Consider the following 18661-nt stretch of genomic DNA (forward strand, 5'->3'; position numbering starts at 1 on the left):
GGAAAAACCTACAAACTTTGTTTTCATGTTATTGTATTGCATAGGATTACCTTGATTATTTATATTACCTTGATTATTTATAAATGACCCAAAATAGGATGTTATATTTTATTTTATATGTCTTTCGTATATATTTTATTAATGCACCCATTTTTAAAAAGCAATGTTTTTTTTAAAAAAAAGCAATGTTGTCAAATTTAGAATGTTTATAAGTTTGTGTATAGCAAAGCATATGTATTTGTAAGCATGCGTATCTGTGTATGTGTAAGTGAAAGTATGCTTGTGCTTAAGCACGCATACACACGACGGTATGTATATGTATCAATTCAAACTTGTGTATGTATACTGGCCTCTATAGATGCCAATAACATCGCTACAAGTTCCCCCCCACCCCTCTTTCGTTCCTTTTTTCTCTCTTTCCCTTTCTTTCGTTCCCCCTCCTTGCTCAGTATATGAGAATTGCTACATAGATGAATTTTAGCTTGCGTGCGAGACGGTTTGCGTGAATATATGTACACATGCTTTTATGTGTATAATTTAGATTCATATTCATACGTCTGTATATGTATGTATGGCGTTACGCGCATCCTTTTGTGTATGTTGATATATATATGTGGATTTTAATATAAATATGTATTGCAGTATTTATAACAGGTTTAATTTCTATGCATTAATTTGTACTGTCTTCATTAACGGCAATAGGTTTTTCCTCGGTTTTTTCCTCGGATTTTATAATTTTTATAATTTTTATAAGTTTTTTTTATATATATATACATATATTTTTGACCTTTTTGTTTATCGCTCGAAGATTGACCGTTTTTTCTAAAGGGCCAATCAAACAAGTCCATTTCTTTTTAAAGGTGTAGCGTTTGTAAGAGTATAGATTGAATTAATATATATGTTCCATTCTAGCAAAAACTGTCTGATGAACGGCAACGAGAAACTCAGAGTAACAGATTTTGTTGAATTTTCTGCTGCTTAAAATAAAGTATATATATATATATATATATACATATATACATATACATATACATATATATAACATATATATATATACATATATATATATATATTCACATGTATATAAATATACGTATATATATATAATATATATACATATATGCACCCATATATGTATAATATATATATATATACATATACATATAATATAAATATATATGCACATATATGTATAATATGTACATATATATATATATAACATATAAATATATATGTATAAATATATATATGCATATATATGTCTAAATACATATATGCACATATATGTCTAAATACATATATGCACATATATGTAAATATACATATATATACATATAATTATAATTTAGGGTATCTAAGAGATACCACCACACTGGAAATAGCAGTCAAAACTTGACTCTAAAACCACATTAAATGATCATACAGGACCAGGAGAGAAGACGAAGAGACAAAATAAACTAGCAAAAAGATTACTGGATAATTCCAGATCCCAGATTTCTGGCTCTGCATAAGAAATATACTCAGATAACATGTAAATACAAATATATATATATATATATATATACAACATACTATATACTTACATATACAAATGTATACATACATATATATGTATATGACCAGTTTAAATTGCCTGCCTCTTTGTCTTCTCTCTTGGTGCTGTATGAACATTTATTGTGGTTTTTAGAGTCAAGTTTTGGCTGCCATTTCCAGCATAGTGATATCTCTTAGATACCCTAAATTATAATTTTAATAATAATTATTACCTTTGAAGGTTTTTATTCTCATGCTGGCCACCTGATAAGATTGGTATTTAAATATCGAGCTTATCCTAATTTATATATTTATTTCATCATTATATTCACTGTGGTGGTATTGTGACAATATCACATGAGGAGTTTTAGGTGGGCAATTTAAACTGGTCATGTGCATACGTGCATATATATGTATGTATATGTTTGTATATGTAACAATATCGTATGTTGTATAAATATATTTGTATTCATGTGCTGAGTATATTCAACTGATGAAGGCAGAGCATTTCTGATGCAGAGCCAGAAATACATTATATATATATGCATATGTTAAGGCCACTTCTTCTTATCTTCTCGCCCTTTTCAAGTTTAGCCAGGCTCAAAGGCCCGGTTTCCCGGTTTCTGTGGCATATGTGTTCCCCCCAGCTTGATGGGACACCAGTCCATCGCAGCATTACCCAAGAAACAGGAAGAAAGAGTGAGAGAAAGTTGGGGCGAAAGAGTACAACAGGGGTCGCCACTACCCCCTGCCGGAGCCACGTGGAGCTTTAGGTGTTTTCGCTCAATAAACACACACAACGCCCGGTCTGGGAATTGAAACTGCGATCCTCCGACCGCGAGTCCGCTGCCCTAACCACAAGGCCATTGCGCCTCCTCTGTTAAGGGTACACATGTCTGTAAAGTGCTCACCCACTTGCACATTAATTTCACAAGCAGGCTGTTCCATGGATAGGATCAAGCTGGAGCACTCATCGCCATAACTGACGGAGCACCAGTCATAGCAGTTGTTCCTATAAACCACCACCGCCGCCACCCTCAAGTCATTTTATAATTTGCGTGAAATTATAATGTTATATAATGTGCATGAAATTTAAATGTCAGTTGGAGAGACATGAATTGCCTGAAAGTCTGTCAGTCAGAAAGAAAGAAAGAGAGAAGGGAGAGAGGAGGAGGAGAGAGAGAGAAGGGGAAGGAGAACGAGAGAGTTCTTGCTTTTTAGTAGTAGTAGTAGTAGTAGTAGATTTAATGTGTTGCTTGGTTCAACCTCCTGTTACCTGGCCCTCAGGTGAGACCCTTGAGCGACCCTTGGGCGTCTTTAGCAGAAGCCGTTCTCTTTGCAAGCATTCATGCATGCTATCCCTTGTCAGAGAATAGCTTCCCTCCTTCACTCCCGTCATTCACAGAGGCTCTTAAGAGGGTCTTGAGTGCTACTCCTCCTCCTCTGACTTAGCAAAAATATTGTAAAAAGAAATGTATGAGAATGTGTATGTGTGTGTTTATGAGAATGTCTGAGTGTGTGTTTGTAATATGTGTGTGTGTGTGTGCGTGTAATTTTACTCTGGGTCAGTGATTATTATTGCATTGCATAATTTTATTTTCGGGTTATATATTTTATGCTATAATTGTTGGATAATAGCAACGTTGGATTTGACGTCTCCAATGTGCCATTCATTAGTTCACTGCCTTTCTGAAGGTGACAGTGACTGCAACACAGTGCTGAACAAATATTCAAAAGGATTCTTTTTTTTTTCTGACAGTAACAACATGAGTTTTCTTTTTTTTTCTTTTTTTTTTTTTTTTGCCTTCATTTACATCCTTTGCAAATTACATTGGTGAATCAGCAGAGTTACTAGAAACTCAGATAGAACATTGTTCGGATACCTGGCACCCTGAGTTCAAATCCTGCAAGTTCAGCTTAATCTGTTATTCTTTCAGGGGTTGATAAAAGAGTACCAAACCAGGGCAGTGAATTAGCAGAAAAGTAAGAACATCAGACTAGATTGTTTGCAGTATTTGTTTGGGCTATTTGCATTCTGAGTTCAAATCTTGTCATGGCCTGCTTGTTGTTGTTATTGTTTGTTTCTTCTTGAGCCATGCTTGGCTCATAAGGACCAGTTTCCTGAATTTTTTTCCAATTATTGTACTCAGGTCACTATGATTTCAAACCACATTAGTAATTATCTCACTTTCAAAACAGAAACTGTCAGCTTCTCCCAGACATCTGAAAGAACGAATTTCATGGTTGCTTTTCCTGATAATAACTGCCCCTATCTGCTACTTAAAAGTCATGGTTGACATATTTGACTTCTTACAGGTAGTGGATTCCACTGATTTTTTGAGACTGAACCCTACATTTTTCTTTTCTTTTTTTTTTCTTTTAAATTTAAGCTACCTTAGGTGCAGGAGTGGCTGTGTTATAAGTAGCTTGCTTACCAACCATATGGTTCCAGGTTCAGTCCCACTGTGTGGCACCTCAAGCAAATATCTTCTATAGCCTTGGCTGATCAAAGCCTTGTGAGTAGATTTGGTTGACAGAAAACTGAAAGAAGCCTGTCGTGTATATATATATATATATAATATATATATATATATATATATATATACACACATATATATATATACATATATATATATATGTGTGTGTATGTGTGTCTGTGCTTGTGTGTCTGTGTTTGTCTCCCCAACATCACTTGACAACCGATGCTGGTGTGTTTGTGTCCCCGTAACTTAGCAGTTTGGCAAAAGAGATGATACAATAAGTACTAGGCTTACAAAGAATAAGTCCTGGGGTCGATTTGTTTGACTAAAGGCGGTGCTCTAGCATGGCCACAGTCAAATGACTGAAACAAGTAAAAAAGTAAAAAGAGAGAGTACCTGCTACTTTTTGCTTTATTAGAAATTTACCTTGTGTGTGTGCATGGGCAGGGAAAGGACTACAATTTGGTTCCCTCCTGAAGCACATCATTTCAGGGTCAATCCCACTGCACCCTATCCTGAGCAAGCAACTCCTACTATAGTCCAACCAAGCAATGCCATATAATGAATTTGGAAAATGGAAACTGTGTGGAAGCTCATATATATCTTTTATCTTTTACTTGTTTCAGTCAATAGACTGTGGCCATGCTGGGGCAACACCTTGAATTCTTTTTAGTTGAATGAATCAACTTCAGTACTTATTTTATCAGTCTCTTTTTTGAACTACTAAGTTACAGGGACATAAACACACCAGCACTGGTTATCAAGCAGTGATGGTGGGGACAAAAATATAGACAGACACTCACACACACACATATATATATATATATATATATATATATATATATATATACAACAGGCTTCTTTCAGTTTCCATCAACCAAATCCACTCATAACGCTTTGGTTGGTGCAAGGGTATAGCAGTGGACACTTGCCCAAGTGTCACACTGAACATGGAAGCATGTGGTTGGGAAGCAAACTTCTTACCACACAGCCATGCCTGCACCTATATATATATATATATATATATATATTGTTGTGTCTTGGGAGGATTATTACACCAATAATAATAGCACACACACAAGTTCCATATAATTTCTTTATTGTTAGTCATTTGGTTAAATATCTAACCGACTAATTGACTGTTTGTTAGCCAAACTTTTGTCACTGTTTGCAATCTTTTCAGTGACTTTTTGACTTCTCTTCTCATTCCAGGCTTTGCTGTGATTCTATTATTGACACAATGATTCTCCCTAGTCACAACAAAATTTGTTTCAATGCACAAATTCACTTTAAGAATCTGGCAAACTAAATACAAAAATGATGTGTGTGTATATATATATATATGTATATGTATTCATTATCTCTTATTTCTTTCTGTTGAAGAGCATAGGTTCAAAACGTAAAAGACTTTTTCATTTTTCTCTGATTGTCAAAATAATACACTTGCTTGTTATTCATACATCTGTCTTCATCTTTTGTTTCTCTATAAATTTCTAACTATATATATATATATATATATATATATATGCGGGCATGGCTGTGTGGTTAGGGAGCTGCTTCCTAGCTATATGGTTTCGGGTTCAGTCCCACTGCGTGGCACTTTGGGTAGGTGTCTTCTGCTATAGCCCCGAGCCGACCGAAGCTTTGTGATTGAATTCGGCAGGCGGAAGTTCTGCGTGTGTGTATATGTGCGTGTAGGTGCTTGTGCCTCTCCGAAAAAGATATATATATATATATATATATATATATATATATATATATATGTGGACTAACTAAATATTTTTTTGATAAATCTTGATTATTCCAAAACCACAAGCATTTATAGAATGAACAAGCAGTCAAAATACAATAAAAAAATATTCCAAACATTTCAACTATCTTATCTACAATTTTCAAATTGGGTGGGAGAAATAATAATTGCAGGATGTTGAAATACGATCTCTTAGAAGTGACTTAAAGCAAGCTCCTTCAATCAAACACACACACACACATATACATACATGCATGCACAAGCACACACAGACACGCATACACATGCACACATATGCAGTTATCATTTCTTTGTTTTAACATTGTTTAAGCTTACAAGGATCATGCTTCCTCAGAATAAGAATAGGCTCTCTCTATAAATATTATTAGTATATTGCTTATGTTAACAGTAAATTCATTTATGTATTTGGTTCATTGAATTATCGCTTAGGCAATAAAGTAATATCCAAGGACCAGGGTCCACTGTAGAAATCCTGGTTTACTTCACTACCTGCTGACAGACCACATCCTGCTGACAGGCCACACCCTGCTGACAGGCCATGCTCTGCTGACAAGCCACGCCATGCTGACAGGCCACACCCCACCAACAAACCGCACCCTACTGACACACCATATTCTGCCTACACTGTCCTTCTTTTAGGATGGGAGGGTAGTTTATTTTTAGTTATTTTCATTGAAACCTGTAGTCTAAGGTACTCCATACCCGAGGATGACCACTGCTTGAATAGCAGGGATCAATGCTGATCTGGAAGCTAAACAAAAGCAACAGTAACAATATATCTGAGAAATAATGTGTTTTAGAATTTTTCTTACCTGTCTATAAAAATAGGGAATCGTATCCGCACTGGATAACCCCATTTCCGAATATTGATGGTTTGTAAAATCCCAGAATACTTCAACTGTTCCATCACAGTCTCAGACTTAAACAACATTGGCGATTTGGTATTATTTGGTTTGATACAGCGAACAAAATAAGGATTACACCTGATAAAGAAGAGAGAATAATGATTAACTAGTGGGTTAAGAGCAGATTAGGCTATTGAAGTGATAGCAGAGGATTTTCCTGATAAGAAAAAGTGGGAGATCATTCTGGGATCATCATTAACTACATTTATGCTGGTGTCACTTAAAAAGCACCATTGCTGGTGGTATGTAAGAAGCACCTATGCTGGTGCCATATGAAAAGCACCATGCTGGTGCCACATTTAAAGCACCCATCCTAGTGCCACATATAATGCACTTGTGCTGGAGCCACATAAATGCACCCTGTACACTCTGTAAAATGGTTGGTGTTAGGAAGGGCATCCAGCCATGGAAACCATGCCAAAACAGACAATTGGAGCCAGGTGCAGCTCTCCCACTTGCTAGCTCCTATCAAACTGTCCAACCCATGCCAGCATGGAAAATGGATGTTAAATGATGATGATGATGATGATGGTGATGCCTCCTTTTCCCATGCAGGTTGGCGAGAAAAGATATATTGAGGCATTCATCTATAACCAAATGTCCTTCATGTCAGCAGCCCTTACCTACTTTATTGCTATTCTCCAGAAATGTGCAAAGAAAACAGATGCACAGACAACAAATGATAGAACAGTTAGTAATTATTTATTAATATTATGCACTGTAAGTTATCTTATGGTTTATACAAGAGACCAGAAGAGAGTTCTATGAATTTGTAGTATCTAGCTGCTGGAGCTTATGAGTTTTGTGCATAATAAGTATATTCAGTTCTATCAACAGTTAGATAAGCACAATTATCATATATATATATATATTATATATATATATCCTCATCAGTTATCAGCCAGAGGGTCAAATATAATTTCATGCCTTCAACGATAATATTAGTCCCCTCTGATGGTCTCGACAGCAAGAAGCTGCTGGGAAGTGGCAAGCCAATGAACAAGGGACCAAACATGACAGAAAGTGAAGAAATAAACAAATATTCAATACAGAAAGTGAACATACAAACATGAAATAAATAAACAGAATACAGCCTTAGGGCCAGACAGGGGACAAAATTATGGTTAATGCCAGGATGAATATCCTAAAGGATTAAAAACAGAAGGACTATGTATGTATGTATACTATTGGGTTGGCAAGGAAGTTCCCGCTGATTTTTTAAATTTTAGAATTTATTGCGTTTTTAAATTTTGGAATCTATTTTTTTTGAGAATTCTATTTTTGAATCATTTTGGAATCTATTTTGGTTTTTTTCTAGTTAAATTTTGTAAATTTTTGTTTATTTTCAGATCATTAAAATGGAATGTCAAGTTAAGAAAAATGAGCATTTTCAACACCACCTTCTTTTTGCTTTTAATCAAGGTTCTAAGGCCGCAAAAACTGCTCACGACATTTGTGCTGTGTTTGGAGAGGGTGCCATAGCTGAAAGAACTGCTCCTGATTGGTATGCCAAGTTCAAAAATGGAAATTTTGACCTCAAAGATGCACCTCATTCTGGCTGTCCAGTTGAGTTCAATGAAGAGCAATTGAACCAACTTTTGCATGCAAATTCTTGTTAAACGACAAGGGAACTGGCAGAGAGAATGGAATGCTCCCACACTGCTATAGAGAAGCATCTTCACTCGATGGGAAAGGTTCAGAAATATGGAGCATGGGTTCCGCATGCTTTAAGTGACAAACAACAAAAACCAATGAGCAACAATCTCCGCTGTTTTGCTCATCACCACTCAACTCATGAACGATTTCTTTACCGAAATGTTACTGGCGATGAAAAAATGGTGCCTGTACATCAATATGAAGCAGCGCAAGGAATGGCTTAGCCCTGGTAGACAAGTGACACTGTGTGTGAAACAAGATGTTGTGCGTATGGTGGAGCTGGGAAGGGATTATCCATTACAAATCGCTTGAACGGAATCAAATGGTCAACGCGGAATTCTATGTGCAACAGGTGGAATTACTCACCATGGGTATTTAGGAGAAAAGATGTAATTGGCAGCAAGGAGTTCTGCTGCCCAACAATGCCCACCCTCATATCGCCAATATGACCAAGGAAGCCATTCAAATGCATGACTGCGAAGTGATGCCACACCCACCATACTCTCCTGATTTGGCACCAACAGATTTCCACCCCTTTCAATCTCTTTCAAATGCTATGTACAGAGTTTTGTTCAATACTGATGCAGAATTGAGAGCTTGGTTGGATCAATTTTTTGTGTCGAAATCAGGTGATTTCTACCAACGATGTATTGAAAATCTTGTTGAACATTGGGAAAAAGTTGTAAACAACAAGGGTGAATACATTATTCATTAATTAGTTGTTATTTTTTATCAAACCTTATAAAAATTTTCAATTTAAAAAAACCGCATGAACATAGTTGCCAACCCAATACATATAAAACATAGATATATGTATGCTAATCTTGAACTGAGAGAACGAGTGGTCAAAATTGGTGAATTAATGACCTTTATTTGTCTGATAACAAGGCTACCAATGGCTTCATATCAAAAGAAGTTTCTACAATTTTCAAGCATATCACATGAGAATGTTGGTACTTGAAAATTTACATCAAACTACTGGTAAATTTGTTAACCTACAATAAAGTGTGTGTGTATATGCATGCACGTATGTATGTATGTGTGTGTGTGTACATATATATAAAACAATGTAACAGCACACCATTGATACAAGTCTGATGAAATGCCACACTAATATCTAAACACAGTGATGTCACTTGTCACACTGCCTTATGAAGGTCACTGTTAGCTCTCACTACACACACAATTATGTGCTACCATCTGTCGCCATGCTACAGAACTAGTCAAGGTACTCTTTGATACCAACCACCTTGTACACTAGCTGTCACTGTAATAACTATATGGGGTTAGAATAGTCGTCCAGTTCAAGGATCGTCCCGATAAAGCAGACCATCATTAAGAGATATTTCAACTGAAACCATCCAATGTTTTACCTATTTCCAGGAAAACAAGGACAGCATTATCCAATGCACCTTTTTCAAAAACAGCAAGGCATGATTTGAGAGAGATTTGGCTGTTATTTTTAACAGATAGATTGACCACAGAGAAGAGGTTCCTTTAGTAGTTTGTAGGGCTAGAGTAGTTATCAAAGTAACAATATAAAGTGAAATATCATAGCAACTGTGTCTTTAAAAACGTGCATAGATTAGACAAGAAGTTATTTGAGACAGGATTTTATGGCTGGATGCTTTTTTGTATGTAATCCTTGCCTGTTTTTTTTAGATACAGAATATATAAATATATATATAATATATATATATATATATATATATATATATATATATTTGTTGTATTTTGTGCTTTTGTTTATTAAGCTGTGAAATAAGACAAAGACAGTGAGCTGCTGTAGTGTAATGTGATATGGTCTGATGTGGAGTGTTTGCGGTGTAACAATGTACAACGTAGTGGTTTGTAATGTAATATACTGTGGTGTATGGTTATTGTCTGGGATAGGTGTACAATTGAGGTCATTAAGATGCTCTAGAGACTAAGACTATAATTTTTGTATAAGGCCAGTGATTTCAGGGGAAAAGCCAATTACATCATTTAATTGGAAGGATGGCGTTAGGAAGGGCATCCAGCTGTAGAAACATTGCCAGATCAGACTGGGCCTGGTGCAGCCTTCTGGCTTCCCAGACCCCAGTTGAACCGTCCAACCCATGCTAGCATGGAAAGCAGACACTAAACGAAGATGAATGAATGATGATGATGAAAGGCAAAGCTGACCTCAGCAGAATTTGAACTCAGAACATAAAGCCGGACATAATGCTGCTAAGCATTTTCTCCAGCAGGCTAACGATCCTGTCACCTCACAGCATTATGCTACTACAATGAGATGTGATATTGTTACATGATAGGTTTTGCTTGTTGTTGCTTAATCCTCAGGCTGTCACAGACCAAAGAGACCTAAAATCAGAGGTATTTCAGCCTTGACCTCCCCAAGATCACCATATACAGCTTGTCCATTTTTGAGATGATAGGGAAATTTGGCTGCTTTATCTGCCAGGTTAAGCAACCACATAGATGCTTCCTCATTGCTCAGTTTATTGATTCCTGATCCAATACTGTTTGCATCCAATGCTTATATGACATGGTATGCTACCATGTAAGGTAGAGTACCACATATGGTGTCGTACTACGAACAATGTGGTATAATGGCAAGGTGTGCTGTAGTATGGCACACGGCTCAGTGTTTAGAGTGTCGGGCTCGCAATCATGAGGTAGTGAGTTCAATTCCCAGACCAGGTTATGTGTTGTGTTCTTGAGCAAGACACTCTATTTCATGTTGCTCCAGTTCATTCAGCTGTAGAAATGAGTTGCAATGTCACAGGTGCCAAATTGCATCGGCCTTTGCCTTTCCCTTGGACAACATTGGTGACGTGAAGAGGGGAAGCTGGTATGCATGGGCAAATACTGGTCTTCCATAAACAACCTTTCCTGGACTTGTGCCTCGGAGGGGAACTTTCTAGGTGCAATCCCTAGGTCATTCATGACTGAAGGGGCTCTTTTTCATTTTACTGTAGCACAGCACTACTAATATGTAGAGCAGAGGTAGTTTGGTAGATTATATTCATAATAAAGTGATGCACTGGTACACATTTACAGGGGTCATTCAAGTCAGAAATCATACTCACTGTTTCATGGTATATACAAGGGAGGCCAAACTTTCATTGAACTGTGCTGACACTGTTGGTGTTTTGGGTTTCATTGTTACATAGCGACCTGTGTTCTTGCTCAATGTCTTTGGAAGTAGTCGTCCTCTCATGTCTTCAAACATTTGGCAGATTATCTATGAGTAATAAAACAATTTAGAGATGATTAGCTATTCAAGAAGGGCAAAATATTCTATAGGAATTAACCCTTTTTTAAACCATATTCCTGTTGAGATGCTCTGTGTTTCTTTCAATTAATTTTAAATATAACAAATAATTTAGTAAAATAATGTAGTTATAATTAAGCTAGTGTTAGGAACATAAATTGTGACTAAGGTTTGGTGGAAGATTTTAATTCAGAACTTTTGAAAACAAGACATTTGTACTACAGAGCCAGAGATGGTTTCAGGTGGGTTTGTATTGAAAGGGTTAATGAAATATTCCTGATGAAGTTTCTGGTCTGGAGGAATCTGATTGGTCACACAGGCAGCAATGGTGAAATATTTGAAAAGTTAGAAAGTGATATAAGATGGAGTAAAAGAATATATGAAAAGATAAGTGAAGGATGACACATGGGGGTGATGAAATTAGAAAGTTAATAGGGATGTTAAGAGAGGAAAGCTGGGGATGAGAAGAGAGAGAAAGAAAAGAAAGAGAGAGAGAATGAAAACGGTAGGGATAGAGAGGGAGAGCAATGGAGAGGGAGGGAGGAGGGAAAGGGAAGAGAGATGGCTTGAAACAGAGGTGTGTGGTTATAGTAGACCTTGAAAAGATAGGGTTGGCAAAAGAAAGAAGACAGAGCAGAGGTAAATGCCACAAGAGTTTAAGGTGAGGTAGTTTGATCAACCATGAAAGTCCATATGGAAAAGTCTGAATGTGGATAATGATGAAGATGATGATGATGAAAAATGCAAATTATTTCACTTGGGGTTCCATTTGATGTTTCAAATGAAGAAAGAGAGAGTTATGTGATCACTTGACCTGCTAAAAATAGTAACTAAGTCACCCATAAATCAAGAGACAGTGTTTATGTTAAAAAAAAAAAAGGAAGGATATTGTTGAAAATAGAATTGTAGAAACGTTATGATTGTATTGAGCAGAGTATTGGATGTTGTTATATACAACTAGTCACAATGCGCTTCCTTACAAAGTAGCTTTCTAATGATACTACTAGTCAAGTAGGCCAACATTGCCCTGAACAGGACACCAGTCCATTGTAGGCTTCCTAATTTACAGCTGAATGGACTGGAACAATGTGAAATGAAGTACTTGCTCAAGAACACAATTCACCACTGGTCTGGGAATTTAAACCTTGATCTTGTGAATTGTGAATATAGTACCCCAAACAGTTGGCCGTGCACATTATATTTAATAAAAAGAAAAAGAGATGGCCACGATTTAGAATTCTATAACCATATTAAACTAAATTTTTTAATTAAGATCTAAGATGCTCTCAAAGGAATAGGATTAGTGAAAGGAATCTGTTTAGAAGTTTCTTATAAGAAAAAGCAATTCTATGCAAATAGTTTACACAACTTACAGAATTCTTGCTTTCACACAGCAATTCAACAACGTCACTCTGGAGTGTATCCTTGTTTTTCTCCAAAAAGGATCTTGCCTGCAACAAACACAAAACAGTAGTTTAAAAAAAGAAAATAGGAGAAAGAAAGGTTTGCTTTTTAATATTGTGGTGTAGAGGCATTTGTCTTCACAATCTGGGTTCAAATTCTGCTGAGGTTGGCTTTGCCTTTCATCCTTTTGGAGTTGATAAGATAAGTTCCAATTGAACACTGGGCTTGATGTAATTGACTAACCCCTCCCCCAAAATTGCCGGCCTTGTGCCAAAACTTGAAATCAAACATTTTTGGTGTAGAAGATGTGTGCATATGTATGTGTGTGCGTGTGTGTGTCTTTGTGTGTGTGTGTTGGTGTTTCTTTGCCTTGACATCATGTGATTGTTATAAATGACTATCACCATCATTCATATCCGATCTTCCATGTAATCATGTCCAGTTCAGTCACGGAAAAATATTGGTTTCAGATTTTGGCACAAGGCCAGCAAGTTCGGGGATGGTTGGGGGTTAATCAATTACATCGACCCTAGTGTCCAACTGGTACTTATTTTATAATTCTCTAAAGGACAATAGACAAAATTGACCCTGGCGGAATTTGAATGCAGGGCATAAAGACGTATGAAATGCTGCTACGTATTTTGGCCCGTGTGGTGACGATTCTGCCAGTTCGGAAATATTTATTTCTTTATTGTCCACAGGGGCTAAACATAGAGGGGACAAACAAGGACAGACAAAGGGATTAAGTCGATTACATTGACCCCAGTGCATAACTGATACTTATTCAATCGACCCCGAAGGGATGAAAGGCAAAGTCGACCTCGGCAGAATTTGAACTCAGAACATAACGGCAGAGGAAATACTGCTAAGCAATTTACCTGGCATAAATCCTTAAGAAAAAATCCTTAAAAATGTTTTAGCCTGAAGGCCGCAGCCATGCTGGGGCACCACCGCTGAAATGCTAACAATTCTTATTTCTTTACTACCCACAAAGGGCTACACACAGAGGGGACAAACAAGGACAGACAAACGGATTAAGTCGATTATATCGACCCCAGTGTATAACTGGTACTTATTTAATCGACCCCGAAAGGATGAGAGGCAAAGTCGACCTCGGTGGAATTTGAACTCAGAACATAGCGACAGATGGAATACTGCTAAGCATTTCACCCGGCGTGCTAACGATTCTGCCACCTCACCACCCTTGGAAATATTACCAGTTTCGAAATATTACCTTGCTTGGAAATAAGTAAAGGTTGACAACAGGAAGGGCATCCAGTTGTAGAAAATGTACTTGAATGAAACAACCCTGACCCATGCAAGCATGGAAAAACTAACATTAAAATGATGATGATGATGATAACGATGTATTTGTATACTTACATTATATGTTACTTTGCCAGCATAATGGTAAATAATGAATTCCATGCTCGACATCCTTGGTTTCTCATAATTACAGCTCATGGAATGTTCATAATGGCACTTTTCTAAGAAAGACTTGTCTGATGCCTGTAAGAGTCAAATCACATTTTTGTCAATACTTTGCAGAACACCATTCTTATTTCTTTAAACACAGAGAAACATCAAATATTTTGTAGAGAGGAAACATACAAGAGAAAATAATGAATTAAAAGCGCAGGAGTGGCTGTGTGGTAAGTAGTTTGCTTACCAACCACATGGTTCCAGGTTCAGTCCCACTGTGTGACACCTTGGGCAAGTGTCTTCTACTATAGCCTCGGGCCGACCAAAGCCTTGTGAGTGGATTTGGTAGACGGAAACTGAAAGAAGCCCGTCATATATATATATGTGTGTGTGTGTTTGTGTGTCTGTGTTGTCCCCCCAACATTGCTTGACAACCGATGCTGGTGTGTTTACGTCCCCGTAACTTAGCGGTTCGGCAAAAGAGATGATAGAATAAGTACTAGGCTTACAAAGAAAAAGTCCTGGGGTCGATTTGGTTGACTAAAGGCGGTGCTCCAGCATGGCCACAGCCAAATGACTGAAACAAGTAAAAGAGTACTTCAAAGTTTAAACATTTTGGCACAAATCCAACAAGTCTGGAGGTGGGGCTCAGTACATTGACCCCAGAGCCTAGCTGGTACTTATTTTATTGATGTTGAATGAATGAAAGCTATGTTGACTTCGGTAGCATTTGAACTCAGAATGTAAAGATGGATGAAATGCTGCTAAGCATTTCACCTGGCATGTTAACGATTCTACCAACTTGACACTTTTCAAGGTTTAAATATTAATTTCAAATTTCTGGTACAAGGCCATCAATCTTGGAGGAGAGGGTAGGTCATTTACATTAACCCCACTACTTAGCTTGACCTTGTTTTATCGACCCCTGAAAGGATGAAAGGTAAAGTCAACCTCAGTGGAATTTGAATTAAGAACATAAAGAAGGACAAAATTCCACTAAGCATTTTGCCTGGACTGTCAATGATTCTACCAGTTCACCATTTTATTTCAAGCTGTACATATTGAGAAGCTAAATTCCAGAGCAACTCCTTAGAATTACAGGTGTGGCTGTGGGGTAAGAAGTTTGCTTCCCAACCACATGGTTCCAGGTTCAGTACCACTGCATGGCACCTTGAGCAAGTGTCTTCTACTGTAACCTTGGGTCAACCAAAGCCTTGTGAGTGGATTTGATAGAGGAAAACTGAAAGAAGCCCATCATATATATATATATAAATCATTGTCGTGGCTGGTAGCACGTAAAAAGCACCATTCAAGTGTGATCAATGCCAGTGCCACCTGACTGGTCCCATATCAGTGGCATGTAAAAAGCACCATTCGAGCATGGTCATTGCTCATGTCATCTGACTGGCTCCTGTGCCGGTGGAATGTAAAAAGCACCATTCAAGCATGGTCGATGCCAGTGCCGCCTGACTAGTCCCATGTTGGTAGCACATGAAAAGCATTATTTGAGCATGGTCATTGCCAGTGCCATCTGACTGGCTCCTGTGCCAGTGGAATGTAAACAGCACCATTCAAGCATAGTCGATGCCAGTACTTCCTGACTGGCCCTCATGCTGGAGGTACATAAAAAACACCTACTACACTCTCAGAGTGGTTGGCATTATGAAGGGCATCCAGCTGTAGAAACTTTGCCAGATCAGATTCAAGCTAGGTGCAGTCTTCTGGCTTCCCAGTGCTCAGTCAAACCATCCAACCCATGCCAGCATGGAGAGCAGACGTTAAACAAATGATGATGATGATATTTGTGTCTGTGTTTGTACCCCCACCATTACCTGACAACCGATGTTGGTGTGTTTGTGTCCCCACAACTTAGCAGTTCAGCAAAAGAAACGATTGGAATAAGTACTAGGTTTACAAAGAATAAGTCCTGGGGGTTTACGTGCTTGACTAAAGGCAGTGCTCCAGCATGGCCACAGTCTAATGACTGAACATGTAAAAAAAAAATGAAAGATTGCTTATTTCTACTTTGCTCCCTTCTGTTATATAGTCTATATCTGATTTATTCGAGGAACAAATTATGCCCTTGTTACGGAAGCTCATATTGTGTATACCCCAGTTTCAGAATTGTTACAGAGTTTAATGTGCACCAATTCTTATGATACACTTTCCTGTTAGTTTTTAGAGGCAATTAAAAAGCCTGGTGCCAAGAAAAGCATCTGGTCATAAAACACAGCCTCAATAAACCTGGGCTACCCATACTAACATGGGAAAGGGATAGAAAATGATGATCATGATTAAGATTCAGGTTGTGTAACTCTTGTGTTAAGCTAGTACATAGTAAACTTATTTATGTCCCCTTGACTAAGTGGTTCACCAAAAAGTGACTGAAGGAATAAGTATCAGACTTTAAGTACTAGGGTTGTTTTGATTGACTGAACACAATACATCAAAGCAGTGCTCCAGTTTGGTCATAGTTTAATGAGTAAAACAAGTAAAAAAAAGAAAAGAATATTACCCTTGGGAAATTACACTCATCGTCAAGGATATGAAAAATGCCGGATGGTTTGCTGCTGATGAGACAAATGAGTTCCTGGTTGTTTGGGAAGTCAATCTGGCTCCAGTTGATGCGCTCCTTCTTGTATTCCTTCTGTTCCATGAGGAAGATGCATTCATTGAAGAAACTCTGTAGTGTCTCATTTGCATAATTGATGCACAGCTGTTCAAAACTGTTTAAAGATATGTCCTACAAAAATGGAAACAGAGAGCATAAGCAAATGGGCATATATACTACTACTACTTCTACGACATCATCGTCATCATTATTATTGAAATCTCAAAGTTGCATGATAATGCATGATTAATTCAAAACAGTGTGAATAAACAAGAATTAGACATCATCATCATTTAAAATCTGTTCTCCATGCTGGCATGGGTTGGACGGTTTGACCAGGGCTGGGAATGCTGGAAGGCCACACCAGACTCCAGTCTGATTTGGCAGGTTTCTGTGGCTGAATGCAACAGAGACTGATGAATTAAATATCAGAGTTTAAAAAGAAAATAAGTACTGGGGTTGATTTGTACAACTAAACCCTTCAAGGTGGTGCCCCAGCATGACCACAGTCCTATGAATAAAACAAGTAAAAAACATGTGTGTGTGTGTATATATATATATATATATATATATATTACTTTTATCAGTTTCAGCTCAAAGCTGTGACCATGCTGGGCACCACCATTTTGCCATACTTTGTTATTATTGAGAGCCTCCTCTGATATGTGGTATTTGGTGAATAAGGGAGTTTGACATTGCTACCCTCATTTGTGCCTCCTGCCGTAAGGTAGGTTCATCTGAGAACCTACATATATATATATATATGAGGGTGCTTTGAAAAGTTCCTGGCTGGAGGCCCAACATTCTGAGCTTTTTCACAGGACTTAGAAAAGCTGAAGGACTGCTGCCATAAATACATAAATCTGAGATAGGAATATGTTGAATAAAATCATAATTAACTGATCCTCCTGTGTATTCTTTTATCCAAGCCAGGAACATTTTAGCACCTCCTCGTGTGTGTGTGTGTGTGTCTCCCCACCTCCATACCATGCTAAAGTTTCTTATTTCTTTATTGCCCACAGGGGGCTAAACAGAGGACACAAACAAGGAAAGACAAAGGAATTAAGTCAATTACATTGACCCTAGAGTGTAACTGGTACTTAATTTATTGACCCCAAAAGGATCAAAAGCAAAGTCAACCTCGGCGGAATTTGAACTCAGAATGTAGTGGCAGACGAAATACGGCTAAGCATTTCGCCTGGCGTGCTAACGTTTCTGCCAGCTCGCCACCTTAGAAGGAAGGATGACCCTATATATATATATATATATCACCGTGACTGACCAGGCCATCAGATATTGTTACACATCGCTGATCACAATGCGCTTCGCATTGTTTTAGCCTTCAAATGATGCCACCCCACTGGGTAAGTGAGCAGGCCAACAGAAGAAAGAGTGAGAGAAAGTTGTGGCGAAAGAATACAGCAGGGATCGCCACCACCCCCTGCCATCCTGGTTCTGTCACTTGTCTACAATCTTCTTCTTTCCAGTTACTTACCCACTGTCTACTCTATTTCCTACCTTTATAAACATTAATACATTAAAACAAAGGTTAGTAGTAAAATGAAAACTGTCCTTACTTCAAATCCAAAAATATCCAAGAGAGCCATCGATGTCACTTTT

The 18661-nt window shown here is 37.7% G+C and overlaps 1 protein-coding gene across 6 annotated transcripts in view; it reads right to left on the reverse strand.

Moving 5' to 3' along the window:
- LOC115220897 (unconventional myosin-XV) overlaps positions 1 to 18661 on the reverse strand; it is a 455449-nt gene that overhangs the window by 270089 nt on the left and 166699 nt on the right. For all 6 annotated transcript variants that reach the window (XM_036510507.1, XM_036510509.1, XM_036510508.1 and 3 more), the window contains exons 12-17: positions 18619 to 18661; positions 16946 to 17173; positions 14392 to 14517; positions 12978 to 13055; positions 11420 to 11574; positions 6597 to 6767 (exon numbers count right to left, since the gene is read on the reverse strand). The exon at positions 18619 to 18661 is cut by the window's right edge and continues 87 nt beyond it. In XM_036510507.1, the coding sequence (XP_036366400.1) occupies positions 6597 to 6767; positions 11420 to 11574; positions 12978 to 13055; positions 14392 to 14517; positions 16946 to 17173; positions 18619 to 18661 (801 nt within the window). The remainder of the gene's footprint in view (positions 1 to 6596; positions 6768 to 11419; positions 11575 to 12977; positions 13056 to 14391; positions 14518 to 16945; positions 17174 to 18618) is intronic.

The sequence above is a fragment of the Octopus sinensis genome, linkage group LG17 (assembly GCF_006345805.1).
Source record: "Octopus sinensis linkage group LG17, ASM634580v1, whole genome shotgun sequence".
In the NCBI taxonomy this organism is placed as follows: Eukaryota; Metazoa; Mollusca; class Cephalopoda; order Octopoda; family Octopodidae; genus Octopus; species Octopus sinensis.